Genomic DNA, 17823 nt, shown 5'->3' on the forward strand with positions numbered 1-17823 from the left:
ACCGCTGAATATATATATACGGAGTTGCTGAATAGTGAAGCATAAATATTTGGTTAATTTGTGTTTACAGGAGGGAAATTGGAGAACTGATGAGATCAGACGTTAACTGCCCAACGAGCAGCTAGCTCGATCATATGGAAACCCATGCTTGCAAATGACATTCACAAAAGACGAAATGAGGTGCAAATGTTTTACACCCACAAAGTGATTGTAACATATGACCGTTTTATGACTAGTAGGACTACTAGTATCCAAGTTAAAAAGTGGAATAACCTCTTTAGAGCAAGCAACGGTACATGGAAACACAACTCCGTAGTACGTACGCACATAACCTAGATCCCAGGGTCACAAGTACGACATGATACATATATATATATGCTGGTGATCGATACATGAAACCAACATTAGCTAGAGATCACACACACACACCAATTGACACTCCCATACGTAAGTAGCTTGGTAGCAACTTTTTAAATAGATCGAGATCGTGTCACTTGTCGACACGGACGATCGATGACACACAGGAATACAGGATGATGATTAGAAACAAAACAAGCACTTCTTATTGTTGAATTAACCGCTCACGCACCATCATGCATGCATGCATGCGTGTGAGAGATGGAAGGATGATGGGCAGCTCAGCGGCACTGGAATCCGGCGGGGACGCTCCTGCCGCAGTAGTTGACGAGGAGGCTGAGGTTGATGGGCAGGTTGAGGTTGATGCCCAGCACGTTGGCGCGCAGCACCGTGCACAGGCACACAGCCGCCTCCAGGTCCGCCAGCCCCTGGATCAGCGTGCAACACGGCGTCCTGGGCGGCGTCCCAAGGTTCACGTTGATCAGCCCGTTCAGCACGTTCGCGCACACCCCCAGCTTCAGCGCGTCGATTGGGCACCGCCCGCCGCCTCCTCCGCCACCGCTGCCGCCTCCCCCTCCGCTACCGCCTCCACCGCTGCCTCCACCGCCGCTGCCACCTCCACTGCCGCCGCCGCTGCCCCCTCCCCCGCCGCTGCCACCTCCACCACCGCCGCCGCTGCCTCCACCGCCTCCGCTTCCACCCCCTCCGCCTCCCCCGCCTGGACTAGGGCAGGCGCCGCACTGGCAGCCGCATGCGTCGGCGAAGGTGAAGAAGAGGAGGTTCAGGGCGAGGAGCGTGGCGACCACAGCCACTTTCTTCGCCATGGTTGCGCGCCTAGCTAGCTATAGTGCTTCGCTACTGTGTGTCTGTGCGTCTCCGCCGCGGTGCGAGCAATAGATCGAGCTTGGGGTGGTATTTATAGGGGATCGGAGAGGAGAGGGAGCTAGCTTTGGGTATGGGATCAACATGCTCGGTACCTGTAGATATCTATCTGTATGTACGGTACGATTGGTGATAGCTACATGGAAGAAGACGAGCAACGACACTTATATTATTCATGCATGTGTAGTTTTGTGGATGGAGCAGCTAGCATGGCATGAGCTATCCTTACGATAAGCTGGCAAGGGGAAGGAGACAATGGAGTTGCTTGGCTCGTTGCGTCGCGGGTGGTACCGCGGTATGGTGCTGCTGCTTTGGAAAGATATTGCTGCACAGCATGACTAGCTAGCTATCAAAGTAGCTAGCTTTTCAGGGCAAAAATTCGATTTTGTACAACATACGTGACCGTATTTGCTGAAATAGACAACTATTTTTCGTATTTACAATTTTAGCACATGTATTCGGCATACGGTGTGCCGAAAACGATTTTTCGGTACACGGTGTACCGAAAAAGGTATTTTCGGCACACCGTGTGCCGAATACGCTGTATTCGGCACACGGTGTGCCGAAAATGACTGTATTCGGCACACCGTGTGCCGAATACAACCAAAAAGCGTATTCGGCACACGGTGTGCCGAATACAGTTGGTATTCGGCACACCGTGTGCCGAAATACCCTTTTGTCACGTCAAGTCACGTCGTTCTTTTTACTTTTCTCTTTTATTTTCTTTTTGCTTTTGTCCTTTTGTGCCCACGTTTTTTGGCCGGCTGCAGCTAATTTGCATGGCGCATGTGCTCACCCATGCTCACCCATGTGTTGTTGTCTCCTCGGTGAGGCTTTAAATGGAGGAGGCATCAGCGAGCAGAGAAGAGCAAGAAGGCATCAGCGAGCAGAGAAGAGCAAGGAGGAGAGCAAGGAGGAGAGCAGGGAGAGGAGAGCAGAGAGGAGAGAAGAGCAGAGCAACAAATTAGTGTGAGCAGTCGAGCCCGAAGAGCTGCGGTGCAGCAGGATAGCCTTCCTTAGTAGTAAGTACTTATATTTAATTGAATCATAGATTATGTATGTACTTATATTTAGATTAGAAAATATAGTTATAGCATGTAGATATTAAGTTGTTAAAATAGAGTAGGTGTAAGATTTGCATATTCTATGATCTTGTAATAATAGATGGTACTATAGTGTAATAGTAATCGTAATATTTAGATTAGAAAATGTAATTAGAGCTAGTGGATAGCTCGAATAAATTGGATAAACGATATTAAGTTGGTAAAGTAGAGTAGGTATACTATTTGTATATTCTATTATCTCGTAACAGAAGCAACTATAGTGTAACATTAACTGTAATACTTAGAATAAAAAATGTAATTAGAGCAAATATAGTATTTATTCTGCTCGAATACATTGGATAAGTAATATTAAGTTGGAAAAACAGAGTAGGTACAATATTTGCATATTTTATGATCGCACAACAAAAGCAACTATAGTGTAATATTAATCGTAATAATTAGATTACAAAATGTAATTAGAGCAAGTAGATCGTTCAAATCATTTAGATAAACGATATTAAGTTGGTAAAATAGAGTAGGTATACTATTTGTATATTCTATTATCTCGCAACAGAAGCAACTATAGTGTAACATTAACTGTAATACTTAGAATAAAAAAAGGAATTACAGCAAGTATAGTATTTATTCCGTGCTAATGCATTAGCTAAAATAGAGTACGTATGTAACATACATCTAATTAGTTATTTGGTCATTTATGTTTGTTTAGCAGAGACGCTATGACTATCCATATTTATTATGGAGAACGTCCCGCTGTTTTGCATGGGAGACTCGTGTCCATTCAAAACTGCCAGCACGTAGAGAGTACGGTTGAGCTACCAATTGATCTAAAAGGCTTACAAACACATGTTATGAGCCTTTTGTGTCTAGACCAGCAGTCCTACAATGTTATTCTAGAGGGTGTTAGGCCACGGCCTGTACCAAACAGCTCGCTCATTGTCCATACGTTGTTCGATTTGAGAACGAACAACGCTTGGGCCTTGTACTCACGTAAGGCATTGGAGGAGAACTTTGAAATGGGAGTGTACGTAACCATAGTATCACGACCGGTGCATGGTGAAGAGGTGGCTACTGTGGAAGGATTAGACCATAATGTGATGCATGATGAGGCGGGAGGGAATGTCGGGGAGGGCACTTCGGGTACGGATGGACCCGAAGTGGACCATGGTGAGGTAGATGCACAATGCATGGAGGATGAAGCTGGTGGTAGTGGCGATGAAGAAGGTGCTGACAATGATGACCCGGTGCCGGCGATCCAGTACTTTCATGGTGCTGGGCTGCTAAATTGTACCATCAGTGAGTATAACACCCTATCTAATTGGGGATATCAGAATAGCGACATCCAGGTGGGGCAACGGTTTCGAAACAGGGAAGAGGTCATCCACTTTATCAGCAACTATGCTGTAATCACAAGAAGGGACCACAAGTGTGCCCGATCTAACCATACAGAGTATGAGGTTAGGTGTACGAAGCATCCGACTTGTCCTTACTTCGTACGAGCCCATAAGCCAAAGCACGAGAACTATTTTGTGCTGAGTAGACACACCCCACATACATGCAGCGAAGAGGCTATTAGGAATGTGAGCCACGCGGTTGATGCGAGGTTCATAGCCCAACTACTCATCACCCTTGTTGGCACAAACATATGTTTGTCGCCAAAATCCATTATGGAGGAGGTGCAGACTAAGACGGGTATGCTGATCAATTACCACACCGCGTGGCGAGCAAAGCAGAAGGCATTGAAGATGTTGTTTGGAAGTTTCGAAGATTCGTACCACTACGCACCGAGGCTGATGCAGAAGATTGCTATGACCAACCCCGAGACCCAGTGGGCCATGGCGGATGAGCCGATCAGGCTGGATGATGGGTCATACAGCAACACTGATCGATACCTCATTAGGTTTTTCTGGTCCTTTGGCCAATGCATCGAAGCTTTCAGGCATTGCAAACCGGTGGTATGTGTGGATGCCACATTTCTTAGTGGCAAGTACCATGGTAACCTAATGACAGCGATGGCGGCGGATGCAAACAATCAGATACTTCCTCTCGCTTATGCATTGGTTGAGAGTGAGAACAATGATAGTTGGTTGTGGTTCCTTACCTTGGTGAGGACACGTGTGGTCGGTAATAGGGAACGAGTCTGCATCATATCAGACCGCAATAAGGGCCTCTTGAATGCATTGGATGTGCTGCATGCCAGCACAAACCCCTCCATTGCGTGGCCTGATGTGGAGAGAAGATGGTGCATGCGACACTTAGGTGCGAACCTTTACTCAAGGTATCACAACAAGGGTCTTGTGAAGAGGTTCAAAGGGTTATGTCTTCAGAACCAGCAGACGAAGTTCAACGAGATATGGCGAGAGTTAAATGAGACCACTCGTAAGATGATGGCACAGCAAGAAGCACAGGAGGACCATCTACGGACGCAAATGGTGGGGGGCCAAACCATCATTAGTCGTTCGCGTGGTACGTTTAGCCAGTGGATAGCGGGAAAGCCGGCGGAGCGTTGGGCCCTATTCCATGATACTCACGGTTCCAGGTGAGAACATAGCGTTTTAAAGATCGTAATTTCCTTTTGGTTACGCAAAAAATTGTATCTAAAATTGTTGTATCTTCTAATAGGTATACGATTATGACAACGAACATAGCTGAGGCATTCAACAATGTCCTAAAGGGTGTACGCGGCCTCCCATTGTGTGCCATAATTGAGCTCACATTCTATAGGACGGCTGACTACTTTCGAGACCGTGGTATAGCTGCAATGGAGTGCAGCACGCGGTTCGCACCTAAGGTGGAGGAAATCCTATCCAGAAGGAGGAGTAAGGCACACTTTCATCGGACTAGGATCTACGACCGGACCAATAATGAATTTGAGGTCATGTGTCGTCGTCGGTACACTTCTGGATACAGTGCGGGTGACACTGTGCAACAATGTCAAATTGGTCCTCACGAGGTGAAGTGCACATGCAATAAGCCAAAGCTACATCATATCCCGTGCTCCCATATCTTGGCCGCTTGCAGGGACATGGGCGGGAACGACGGATCACAATACGTATCACCCTATTTCACGATCGATGCACTGAGGAGCACATGGCTTCCAAAGATGCGTTCATTTAACATCGGATCCAGCTACAAAGCAATCGAGGGGCCTAAGTGGGTACCTTATCCCAGGGCCAGACGCACGGATCCTGGAAGGCCTAGAGCCACGAGGCTTCAGGGTGACATGGATGCAGCAGATGCTGTTGATGGACTACGTAGGTGCAAAATATGCAAGCAATCCGGCCATGACAGGAGGACTTGTCCGACCCGACGGTAAACTATTAGGCTACGATCGAATTGGATTGTATTAGCTTTGGTGCTAGTGAGTTTGTTATATGAAGTATGTTGGAAACATAGATTGTATTGTAATTTGTTATGAACGTATTAGGTGTTGTACCCATTTTGTAATAGCTATTATCTTACTTTATTTTATAATTGAACCATGAGGCGTGAAATCATTGGCATGGCTCACATTCACCTTCCCGAGCTTCTTCAACTACGGTATGACGAGAACCACAGGGGAAGGATGATTTTCGTAGGGCAACAGGTACATCGATATTACGTGAATTTCATTTGCTCTAATACCTTGGTACTTACTCTCAAAATGTATTGCATACATTTGCAGTTGCTCCCATTGCGTTCCAGGAGTGTGCGCAAGCTTAAGGAGTTAGACCCTCGATTCCACGAGCCCCTCGCACAGGCCGGACTCCTACCGTTTGCACTTATGATGGCAGGAGCTCCCATGGAGGGTGGTGGCAGGACTCCACTGCCGCCGATCGAGGTCTCACTGCTCACAGGCCTGGTCGACCGCTGGCGTCCTGAGACGCACACATTCCACTTTCCTTGTGGAGAGATGACCGTTACTTTACGGGACGTTGCCATGCTGACCGGGCTCCCGATAAGGGGCACCCCGTTAGTACTTCCACGACCAGGAAAGGAGCAGTGGAAGAGTTATATTCACGACAGGTAATTATTTGTTACATAAAGCATTTTATACGTTGGAGTGTCGTTCATGGTTCATTGATTCTCTGTATCTTGTAGGTTTAACATGCATTATGACATGAAGGATGTAGGGCTCTCCATGTCATGGATTCATGGCCTACCACAGTTCAGCCCTTGCCCACCGGATGCGGACGAGGCAACAGTTATGCAGCATTATGAGGTGTACTTGTATATCTTGCTTGGAGGCATACTGTTTTGCAACACGGCAGGTGATTATGTACTGCCGCATATTTTATGGTTAGCGCGTGAGCTCACATCACGTCCGTACGAGCCGACACATTACAGTTGGGGATCTGCTGTGTTGGCTGCTACATACAAAGGATTGTGTGCCGCAACCCAACGGTCAACAAAGATGGGATCTATTTCTGGTTGCCTACACCTTCTACAGCTCTGGAGCTGGGATTATCTCCCGGTGTGTCGACCGTGGGTGAGCAAGACCTACTATCCAGTTCCCATCTCTGACGGTGTCGCCGACGACATGAGGCCAACGATGGGTTATAGGTGGCTTCATGCCAGGCTGCGATGGACTCACCACCAAGACCATGGAAACTACTCCCGGGTGATCAGTGACCTTGATGTCCTCAGTGCCGATCTTGTGGAGTGGGATCCATGGCGTAGTGAACGAGTGGCCGAAATTGCGACTAACGGCCTCATCGCACCATCTTGTTTCCGTGACTCCGACCTATGGATGACTAGATGTTTTCTGCTTTATATGAACAATGTAGAAGTGTATTCTCCTGACCGTGTGCAGAGGCAGTTTGGTCATCGTCAGTTGGTGCCAGTACCTCCCCCACGAGACGCTGGTCAGGCGCACGAGTAAGTGTGTTACTGTAGATACCATTTTTATGTTACAAAATTTTAACTATTTATGTCACATACAGGAGGAGTGCCCAAGGAAACGCAAGCACCCACGACTGGGCGGAGATTAATGCAGAACACATAACCCGGTGGATGGAGTCTGGTGCAGTGGATGTCGTCGTTCCTGCGGGACAGTACGACGATAGCTCGTACTGGGAGTACCTTGCGTGGTATCAATCACGAACGCGTCCCACCTTACTCAGCGGCAGCGTACCGCCAGCCCCTAGACCCTTCCCCGAAGATCGTGCCCGGCTTCTACATGTGGTGGTAAGTGATGTTGTACTTATAACGATTTTCATTAGTTTGTCATCCGTATTACTGACATAACCCTCAACAACAACAGACCGAAGCGGGGATCGAAATGCATAGGCATGCGGAGCATGACCGTTGGGAAGCGAGTGGGTCAGCCACGCGAAGGGATAGGCACCCTCTCCGAGACTACATGAGGACGAGAGGGTCTCGCCTTTGGTCCGCGATACGTGGACTAGGTGGTTGCGCCCCGCGTTATAGGGCATACGACGTACCCGCCATGGACCCATCCCGTGCCTCCCACAGCAGGCGCTCATCCAGTGCTCATGAGGCACATTCACGGGAGGCCCCTTCGTCTGCGGCACATCATGGGACACGTTCTTCTGCTGGAGCCGAGGAGGTGATACCTGAAGCTCCCGCTCCTGAGGAGTGCATACTGGGTTCCCATCCCCCTCCTTTCACACAACCTACTCAAGCTACGCAGACAACTCCACCAGGATTATCAACTCACAACGAGAATGTCATTGACTGCACACACCAGACGCCCACCTGGAGTGGCACTCAAGATTTTGACTGGGCTGGTGCATTGCAATCGAGCAGCTTCACGGAGCTACTGAGCGGCCAATACCCCCAATATCCCGATGCACCAGGGGGTTCACACTGGTACCAGGAAGCTGGGACTTCATCATTTCGGACTCCCACCGAGCACGTACTACCGGCGGTCACACTCCCGCATGACGATCCTACAGCGTGGTATATGCAGGGCCGAGTTAGCGGTTCTGGATACACATTCGGCGGAGTTGGAACACATCATGAAGACGAAGATGAGGACCAAGGGCACACATGGCAGGGGCCAGCTCAGGCGGCTGGGATGAGGGCCACACACCCGCCAGACGCTTACACTCCTGAGGATTTCTTGCGGCGTAGGCATTGTTAAAGAGCCATTTGTACTATGCCATACACTATATTATGTACTCATTTGTACTATGCCATACACTTCAGTGTTCAAGTAATTATATTTAGTTTACATAATCTTTTTTAACTAATTATGACACATAACTTATTTATCAGTAACTTATTAAGTATTTGTATATATCATTTTCGACATTTCATACATGTTTATTGTTTGTTAAATAACCAGCGAATCGTGCTTTGGTGCAGACCAAAAAAGTTGCAGGGAAATCTCAATATTTTAGATTAGCAAAATTTTAATTTTGTTACATAAATTACACAGTCAAATCACGTATTGGGAGGAGTACGAAAAAAGGTATTTCGGCACACGGTGTGCCGAATACCAACTGTATTCGGCACACCGTGTGCCGAATACGCTTTTTGGTTGTATTCGGCACACGGTGTGCCGAATACAGTCATTTTCGGCACACCGTGTGCCGAATACAGCGTATTCGGCACACGGTGTGCCGAAAATGCCTTTTTCGGTACACCGTGTACCGAAAAATCGTTTTCGGCACACCGTGTGCCGAATACATGTGCTAAAATTGTAAATACGAAAAATAGTTGTCCATTTCAGTAAATACGGTCACGTATGTTGTACAAAATCGAATTTTTGCCGCTTTTCAGTACCCGGTCGGACCCTAGCTAAGCTAGCTAGCTGTACGATAATCGGATAATTCATATGCATTCCGGCCCTGTATGGAATCGTGTCATTTCGCCTGCTCGTCCGAGCAGAGCATGCATCGGTTTCAGTTGTTCGTGTGATTTGATCGGCTCTACTTCTACTGACTGCCCAGAACCGTCGAAGAAATGGCCAAGCGTCAGCTGCACGTCGCGTGATGCACACGTCACATACCGAGGTGTCCTCCTGCATGCCGCCTACGACTACTGAGAATGGAGCTCGACCATGCATATCGGTGCGTGCTTATTAATTTGCACTTTACGTAATTTATGTGGAGGCATGCATGTGGCCCTCGTCGTACGTCCTGTGAGTGTGCGTACACTTACTGTAACATGCACGCCGCCGTTCAGTACGTGCAGTATGGGCGCACGCGGAATTGCAGACGGATCGATCGAGACCACCGACACGGAATCCGGTAATTCCTTATAATATCATAAATCAATAATAAATCTTAAATTTATAATACTGTAATATAAATAGTCTAAACATGATATAAGATCTTATATAAGTGAAAATTTGCATTATTATGATACTATTATAAATTCTTCACTTTACGCTTTCTTATTGTCATAAAAGACTCGATTATATCATTCTCATTTGTCTTGGAGAAGATATCCCTCTCGATATATATGACTAAATAATCATTTAACAACTCATCACACATTCTATTTCTCAACTTATCCTTTACTAAACTAAATGCTAAAAATACTCTTTCAACACTTGTCATCGCCACCAATAGGATCAATACCAATTTAAGAAGTAAGTACACCAAGTTATAAACAACATGCTTATTTGTTTCAACAAGCCTAATAGAGAGCTCACCAAGATTGTTTAGGTCTTTGAATCTATCATCTTTCCTCGTGTCATCAATGAAATTATCAAGATGGAGTTCAAGTCTTATCAATTCCACATGAAAAGTCTTTGGGATAAAACTTGACGAGCCTAAGGAATTTATGTACATCATAAGAATCAAAAGAATTGAAGGGATTCAAGGCTGACATGTAAATAAGCAACTCCATATTTACCTCATCAAACCGATTGTCGAGCTCTTTGCCGAATTTGATCAATGAAACCAATATACAGTTCTCTTCTATAACGATCATCAATTGTTTGAACCGGATAAAACCGTGGAGATCTTGCATGAGACACATATCTACCATCCAATGCAGGAATATCAATGCCATGTTTAATGCAAAATGGTGTAACCTTTCCTTCAAATAATTCTTTCCACCTATAAGACCTCATTTGCTGCAGTCTTCCCTTCGCCAAAGTCACAAGTGATGTTGTATTAACAATATCTTGATCCCTCTTTTGCAAAGATTGAGACAACTCATTTCTGTATCCAAGAATGATAAGCATCATGCGTGCATTGAAAACAAATTCAAATGACTCCAAAACATCAACCAGAGCATGTATGTTCAGCCAATCATATGTTTCTTTGGGATCATTTTTAAGAGTTATAAGTACTTCTTGAATTATAGAATACATATCAATAATGTACAAATAGTTTTGTAATGAGAACCCCACCGAGTGTCACCAGGCCTAGTTATCACCATGTCTTGATTTAATCCTCTCCCACTGTCTATTTCACCCAACTCAAGTGTAGTCTTAAGTTTTTGAGCTCTAATATCTCGAAGCATGTCATGACGCTTACAAGAAACTCCAATAATATTTAGCAAGCGAGAAACTTGTACATAGAAAGTAGCACAACCAACATTTCCCTTGGCAACAGCAACAAGAACCAATTGGAGTTGTTGCAAAATAGTACATGTAATAAGCAGAAAGAGACTATATCATAATCAATGTTTTCAACACGTTAATCTCTTATTTTATGTTACTAGCCCCATCATATCATTGCCCACGAATTTGAGTAAGAGTCAAGTGGTGACCAACAAGCAAAGAGTGAATTGCTGCCTTAAGTGATAAAAAAACCGGTATTGGCTACATGAACTACTCAAAAAACCTCTCTCACATCCTTCCAAGTTTATCAACATAATACAAACAAAGAGCTAGTTGTTATTTATGTGATATATCACTAGACTCATAAGCTAAATTTGCATAATGGTCATCACCAAGTTCTTCAATTATATATCTAGTGGTTTCACCAGCACAACATTTAATTTTGCTTTTGTATCTTAGGGGAAGTCAAAATGCAATTTTTTGAAGTATTTTTCAGAACAACCTTATTAACCTCTTAATTATCTCCTGCAAGCCAATACGAAAGTTTAAGGAAGTTCCCTTTATTGCTAGATTTCTCACTTTCATCATGTCTATGATATGGCAAACCTTGACGCATAAGAAACCTTAGACATCTAAGTGAATATGTCAACCTAACCTTGTAGAGACTTAGATCATGTTGTGACACCTCTAGAATAGCATCATCAATTGGTTTACCTTGCACAAATAAATCATAGCTCTCTTACACCACTTGATGAGCACTATCTATTCCTCCCACATTTTTGTCAAATGCATCACTACCTATGTTCCAATTTCTCCAACCACCCTTAACAAATTTAAGGCCTCCCTTACCAAACAAGTAACATATCATACAAAATATTGTATTATTCTCAATACTATATTCAAGCCAAGGATATTTATAGAAACAAATAATACTTAAACGACGATCTTTACCGTATATGTTCCTAGTTGGGTAATTATAGGCATAAGGTTGGCATGAACCTTTTAGAATATATTTATGGAATCATTGGTATTATCGTTTGCAAAAAGCACTTTTAAGCCCAGATCATGTTCGAGACGATCAACATCACAAATTAGAGGTGGTTCTTGTTCCTGAGATCGCTCTTCAGTTACAACTGGAATCGAAACAAGATATGGTTGTTCTTGAGATTGCTCTTCAGTCACAACCGGAATCGAAGATGGTTCTTGTTCTTGAGTTTGACCATGTTTTTCAACTACTATTTTCTTTGCCTTTGCTTCATATTTCCGGAAAAGCGAAGCAATAAATCTCCTTGCCTCTTCATCTCTCAATGACGGAATGGCCTGACCACTATGTGATTAATTAGAAGACTAGAATGAGATCGAGACTTCACATCAAACCAGACTTATACATTATTATACCGAGGGAAAGAGCCAAACACAAATTGAGAAAAAGCACCAGAAAAACAATATTTTGGAAAGAAACGCACACACTTCAAGCCCAAAAACTTCCTTTCAAAATCTACTATCGGCTTGCTTGCTTCAGCTAGAGCCCAGCCACCCAGGTGGGCAATCAAGTCCCTGTCCCGCTACTCTGCAAGTGTCAGCGGTGCTGATCGCGTGATCCTCGTTGGTGCTTGACAGCTTTGCCCCCTTGCCGCGTGCCATCGGATGGGCAGCCTGCGGTCACGCCGGCGGGAGCGGGACGCGAGAGGCGAGCAGCCAGTGTAGCGAGTGCGAACACGTGAGGAACCGAGGGGGCGAGAAGTCGAGTCGGCCGTGCGCGTGACTGCAAGGTGCGAGCTCAGGAGGTGCTACGGCCACGGCGGCCGACGCCAGCCGAGCACCAGTAGTGGGCTTTTTCGTTTTTTTTTCCAACTAAACTAATTAATCAGACTGTGGACTGAACTTATGCCTACCAGGACTATCCTATGGTCTACCTGATCTATTCACGCACCCGCTGCTACCTCTTAATAAACACCTAAGGCCACAGCAGCACAGTAGATATGTTGGCAGATCGAACGATGGACCGGTATATAGCTGTAAAGTTGTTTGCTTCGTGTGTGTAGATATGCGTATTAGAAAGCATTTTTAAAGCGATGTTGATCTTGTATCAGTATAGAATTAACCTTTTCTTTTGAGGGTATTCGTGAGGCCCATGCGTATGTAGGCTCCTCGTGAGGTCCAGGTCGAAACCTAAATGGGCCTATGCATGCGGCACATGAGGCCAGTTTTTTTTCTCGAAACTGCAGGTCCAGAGGACCGTAGATAGATCGGATTTATACATAACATAGATATATCGAAATCATCGAATTTGTCGTGAAAGACGGGATTCCAATGGCGAGGCTCACAGCCTTGCTAGAGCTGTAACGGCACTAGCTAGGTACTGGTCCTCATGTGTGGTTGATCCTTCCACCAAGTATTGTTGTATGTTGTACTTTTTTTTTTTCAAAGTGACCATAGGAGATTTGCCGATATATTAAAGAAGAAGAGATTTTAAACAGTGTATATGAAAGAAAGGAATACAATGCGCCTCAAACACGCTATCAGAAAAGCTAAAATGGCCATCGACCTACCAGCAGGGGCGGACCCTCCCTATAGACAAGGTGGGGCGGCCGCCCCAGCTACTGACGGCCGGTAACACCCCCACCTTCCTAGTTCCTTCCCTCTCTCTAGACGATCAGGGATGTCATCGACTCGTCGAGCCAATAGACAACACTCATGGCGTCCATTCAGGTGTTGAGGAAGAAAGGCATAGATTGAAGGGGTATGTGGGCTGGTGGTGGTGGGCTGACAACTGAGACTGAGGGAGAGATGAAAGGCCCAACCTAGCTTGCTACGCTCCCTCAAGTGCCTGGCTGCTTTGCTATGCTTTCAGGATCTCATATCTGATTGTATTCAGTGTACAGGTTGTTACCACTTACCAAAGCGTGTCATAGCTAATTTAAGTAGAGTATCATAGCCCTGATTTTTTTGCTATAGATAGAGTTTCTTGCCATGCATATATTCTGTTGAACCTCTCTCTGTATACACTTCAATGTATATCAATGGAATTATTGCCAGGAACTATTCCTCTTTCAAGTTATTATTCATCAATTTTCTAGATATTTGATCACTTAATTATCACTCATTGATCTATTTTTCAAATTGACATATTGTTCTTTTACCTTTTGATGTATTTAAGTTACATGATACACTTGTTCTTTTACCTTTTGTGTATTTAAGTTACATGATACAAAATTGTTTTTTTAATCCTCGTCCGAGAGGTACCATCTTGAAACTTCTTCTATGACATTCAAATTACTATTTATACTGTAATTTGTATGATTTCAACGTAAATATGGCATATGTATGTGGTTTATTTTTGCCATTTGTTAAGTGCGTTGTTCGTCTGCGCCCCAGCTCAAATTTAGAGCTGGGTCCGCCACTGCCTACCGAAACGGCCAAAGCAACCAACACAACTGGATTACAACAGAAAGGCTAGTGAGTTAGGAAAACTCTCCTTTATTGATCAACATCTTCTTTAATCTTGAAAGCCATCGGAAGGGCGGTAAGCATTGTGTATCAAAAGTACACCGGTTTCTCTCTTTTCATATATTCCATCAAAAATATATAACCAACCTATTGAATTGTTTCCTTAAAGGCTTGCCTACAATCTTCACCGCTTGGTGCCTGTTGGGTAAAATATCTCAACCCACAACCATCATTAAGGAGACGTCATAAAGAGCTCATTCGGAGCTCTCAGGCTCCAAACTCCCTGAATAAGCTAAAAGTTTCTGGAGGCTGTGGACCCCTCCGGCCACCACCTCTTGAGACAAGAGAAGTAGCTGGCCTCCAGAGGGAAAATCTGCAAAAGGAGAACACTAACTGTAATTGACCTGACACGAAGTGACCGACAGTTAATACTTGTGCAAGCGGTGGCTGCCCAGACAATCCAATGCAAGTGGAGGCCACTCTGACACCCAGAACAGTGCGGCACCATAGTTTACGATTGATCAAGCCCCACTCTTTGGGCTAGTTCACACCACTGCATTTATCACGGTGAATAATATCTTTCTATAGGGGTAAAATTATTCTACCTAGATCCAGACTGTGTGATTCAACTGGTCTGGGTCTCTATGATATAGTGATAACCTATATCATTATCTCTGTAAGGGACATACTTATATACTTATACCCGATATGACACTATAAATACAGACTCGTGCCCATCAGTCCTGAGAGGACCAATCTTTTGGTGAAAAACACATGAGTTTTCCTTCCTCTCTACTTCTTCTCCAAACTAGAAGAGGCTCTTGCCACACTTGTTCGTAGAAGACTTTTTCTTTCACCAACACTGTCACCATTCTATAAGGCTCGGGTAATGATAAAAATCAGGCAAACCGCTCAGTCCGAGCCATTCCGATATATCTTTCCATACTTCTGTCGTGAAAGTACAATCTTTACATAAGTGGATTGGATTTTCGTTTGCCTGTTCACATAGTTTGCAACCCGGGTCATGGGACTATTCTCTTTTCATCAAATTGTATGTCGTGAGGACTATTCCGATTGTAACAATTATTGACGCATTGAAAAGGTCAATGTCAACTTGATCGCATGATATGACCTATTTTTTCTATGGTCTATCGTCTTCTTTCCATTTGAACCACAATCATCGTAGATGTATCGCCCTTGCAAATTTATGGAGATGTGAGATGCATAGGCCACGAAGTTCCTTCAAATTAACATTTTAATTCATTGATAAATAAAGCCCCTGAGTTACTAAAAAAGAGAGTTAAGGACCTGATTGAGTATACGGACGTTTGACAAGAGGAGGGAGGTGTGAGGCATTGAGCTAGTACCAGCAAGCAAACGAGCTCGTGAGCCGCTATAGACGTACGGGGAAGAAGAGTGATGACCAGCACAAGATACCTAAGGAGTACATACACCTACTAGGAAGGTAGCTACGTGTATATTATTATAAGTCGTAGCATCTTCATATCATGCATGTAGACCAGAGGGATTATGCTAAATATGTAGAACTAGTAAGATGATCTATGTTAATAACGTGAATAGTATCGCTATAATATTGTATTAGATATTTTTATTAAAAATTAGTCTTTTAATTTTATATTAGTTTAGTGTCATTTAGTTACAAGATGCATAAAATTAGAAGAAGAATAAAAATAATGTTAGTGAAAAAGAAAATTATTTATGCTCTAAACTTGTACCTGAATCGTATATAAGTATTGGTTTGATTCATATATGTTTTGATCAAGTATCAAAATCGTGCGTTAGATATAGGTAGCCCAATCAAAATCAGAATAGGTTTGTCTTATCTGCGCGTTGTGCCTTACCTGTTGTCTGCTTGATGTGACGACCTTGAGCTACACGGTACTTCTTAATTTATTATCTTAGTAAGAATTTAAAAAACATTATTTTTTTCTAATGAATTTTATCTATTGATTAATTATTTTTTACATGGACTTTATTTGGGTATTTTATTTTTATAATAATTTAATTTTTTATAAGACTATATTTGATGTGGATCCTTATTTTTCTATTATAACCCTAATTTTAATTATTATTATTATTTTATTTTGACTATTTATTTAGATATTTTGCTTCCCAAACTATATGGAAATAGGACCGTTAGTTTTCCATATTTTAATTCCAAATTTAGGTGTTTATTAATCATATTTAATATGAGCTCTTTGGTTTAATCCATTCATAATAATGAGTGTTCTATATCCTTTTCTTTTTTCCGATTAACATGATAATTTTGTGATCTTGAAAAAGAACGTGGTAGCTTATTTTTTCTCTTAAATAATAATATAACCAGGAAGCATTCCTGAATCCGGACAAGTTAAATACTGAACACTAGCAAGATGGTCCACGCTAATAGCATGGCTAGCCTCGTTAAAATATTTTGTCATAATAATATTTGATTAAAAATTAGTCTCTTTAGAATTTATGAGGTTAACGTCATTTAGTTACAAAACACATAAAATTAGAAAATGAAATAAAAATTATGTTAGTGGAAAAGGAAATCATTGATGCTATAAACTGTACCCGATCGTATACACGTATTAGTTCAATTCATATGTATTTTAATCAACTGTCAAAATCGTGCGTCAGGTGTAGACAGTACAATCAAATCAGAATAGGTTTGCCTTACCTACGTGATGTGCCTTACCTGATGCATGCTTGATGTTATGACCTTGAGCTATACGGTGCTTCTTAATCTATTATCTTACTAAGAATTTTGAAATTTTTTCATTATGAATTTTAGCTATTGATTAATTATATTTTTCATGGACTCTTTATTTAGGTATTTGATTTTATAATAATTTGATTTTTTATAAGACTATATTTGATATGAATCCTTAGTTTTTCTATTATAACTCCAATGTTAATTATTATTAATTTTATTGTATTTGAACTCTTTATTTAGATATTTTACTTCCCAAACCATATGGATATCAAACTGCTAAATTTTCATAATTTTTAATTCCAAATTTAGATATTTATTAATCATATTTGATATTGACTCTTTGGTTTTCGAATTTAGGTATTTATTAATCGTATTTGATATGGATTTTTTAGTTTAATTTAGACGGCTAGATATTTATAACAATAAGTGATCTAAATTATTTTCTTTTTTGATTAATATGATAATTTCGTCATCTAGAGAGCGAACAATAATAATATAATAGATAGAAGATTAACGGTGTGGGACAATGCAAGCAGGACGACACCCGGCAGGGCAGGCCTGGTACGGTGTGGCCGGGGCAGTTTAAGTCACGGGCCGGACGAAACAAAACCGTAATCTCATCGGATCTATAAAGATGATTTATGTTAATTGAGCAGTCGCGCTCATCGACATCATATCACCTGTCTGTATATATATATAGCTAGAGTCTTGACCGACACCATGTCTACCAAATGTTCTCCTTGACATAAAATAACAAGTTTCTAGCTATATCACGCATCATGTTGGACAGATCGATGGATGTATCCAATCGTCAAACATGCAAGTCGTTCCGCTTGCGTTGCTCGGACGAGTGTCTATGAATGAAAAGAGGCAAGGTCACGAGAGGCCCAGAG

General features: G+C 42.9%; 2 protein-coding genes across 4 annotated transcripts; one reads left to right on the forward strand and one right to left on the reverse strand.

The window, feature by feature from the left end:
• Positions 1-256: 256 nt before the first annotated feature.
• Positions 257-1276, reverse strand: LOC133917141 (putative glycine-rich cell wall structural protein 1). The gene has a single exon (XM_062361139.1). It carries the CDS (start codon positions 1179-1181, stop codon positions 639-641), a length of 543 nt encoding a protein of 180 aa, XP_062217123.1. The 5' UTR covers positions 1182-1276; the 3' UTR covers positions 257-638.
• A 526-nt stretch (positions 1277-1802) lies between these two features.
• On the forward strand, positions 1803-8444 carry LOC133917142 (serine/threonine-protein phosphatase 7 long form homolog). 3 transcript variants are annotated; one of them, XM_062361141.1, is made up of 6 exons: positions 1803-2261; positions 5787-5886; positions 5965-6305; positions 6381-7157; positions 7223-7466; positions 7543-8444. In XM_062361141.1, the coding sequence occupies exons 2-6, from the start codon at positions 5803-5805 to the stop codon at positions 8383-8385; spliced, it is 2289 nt and encodes a 762-aa protein (XP_062217125.1). In that variant the 5' UTR covers positions 1803-2261; positions 5787-5802; the 3' UTR covers positions 8386-8444. The 3 variants fall into 3 exon arrangements, with proteins under 3 accessions (XP_062217125.1, XP_062217126.1, XP_062217124.1); XM_062361140.1 differs by lacking the exon at positions 1803-2261 and adding an exon at positions 4163-4839 and having other exon boundaries at positions 4923-5886; XM_062361142.1 differs by lacking the exon at positions 5787-5886 and having other exon boundaries at positions 6074-6305.
• The last annotated feature ends 9379 nt before the right edge of the window (positions 8445-17823 follow it).

Source organism: Phragmites australis, chromosome 4 (assembly GCF_958298935.1).
Source record: "Phragmites australis chromosome 4, lpPhrAust1.1, whole genome shotgun sequence".
Taxonomy (NCBI): domain Eukaryota; kingdom Viridiplantae; phylum Streptophyta; class Magnoliopsida; order Poales; family Poaceae; genus Phragmites; species Phragmites australis.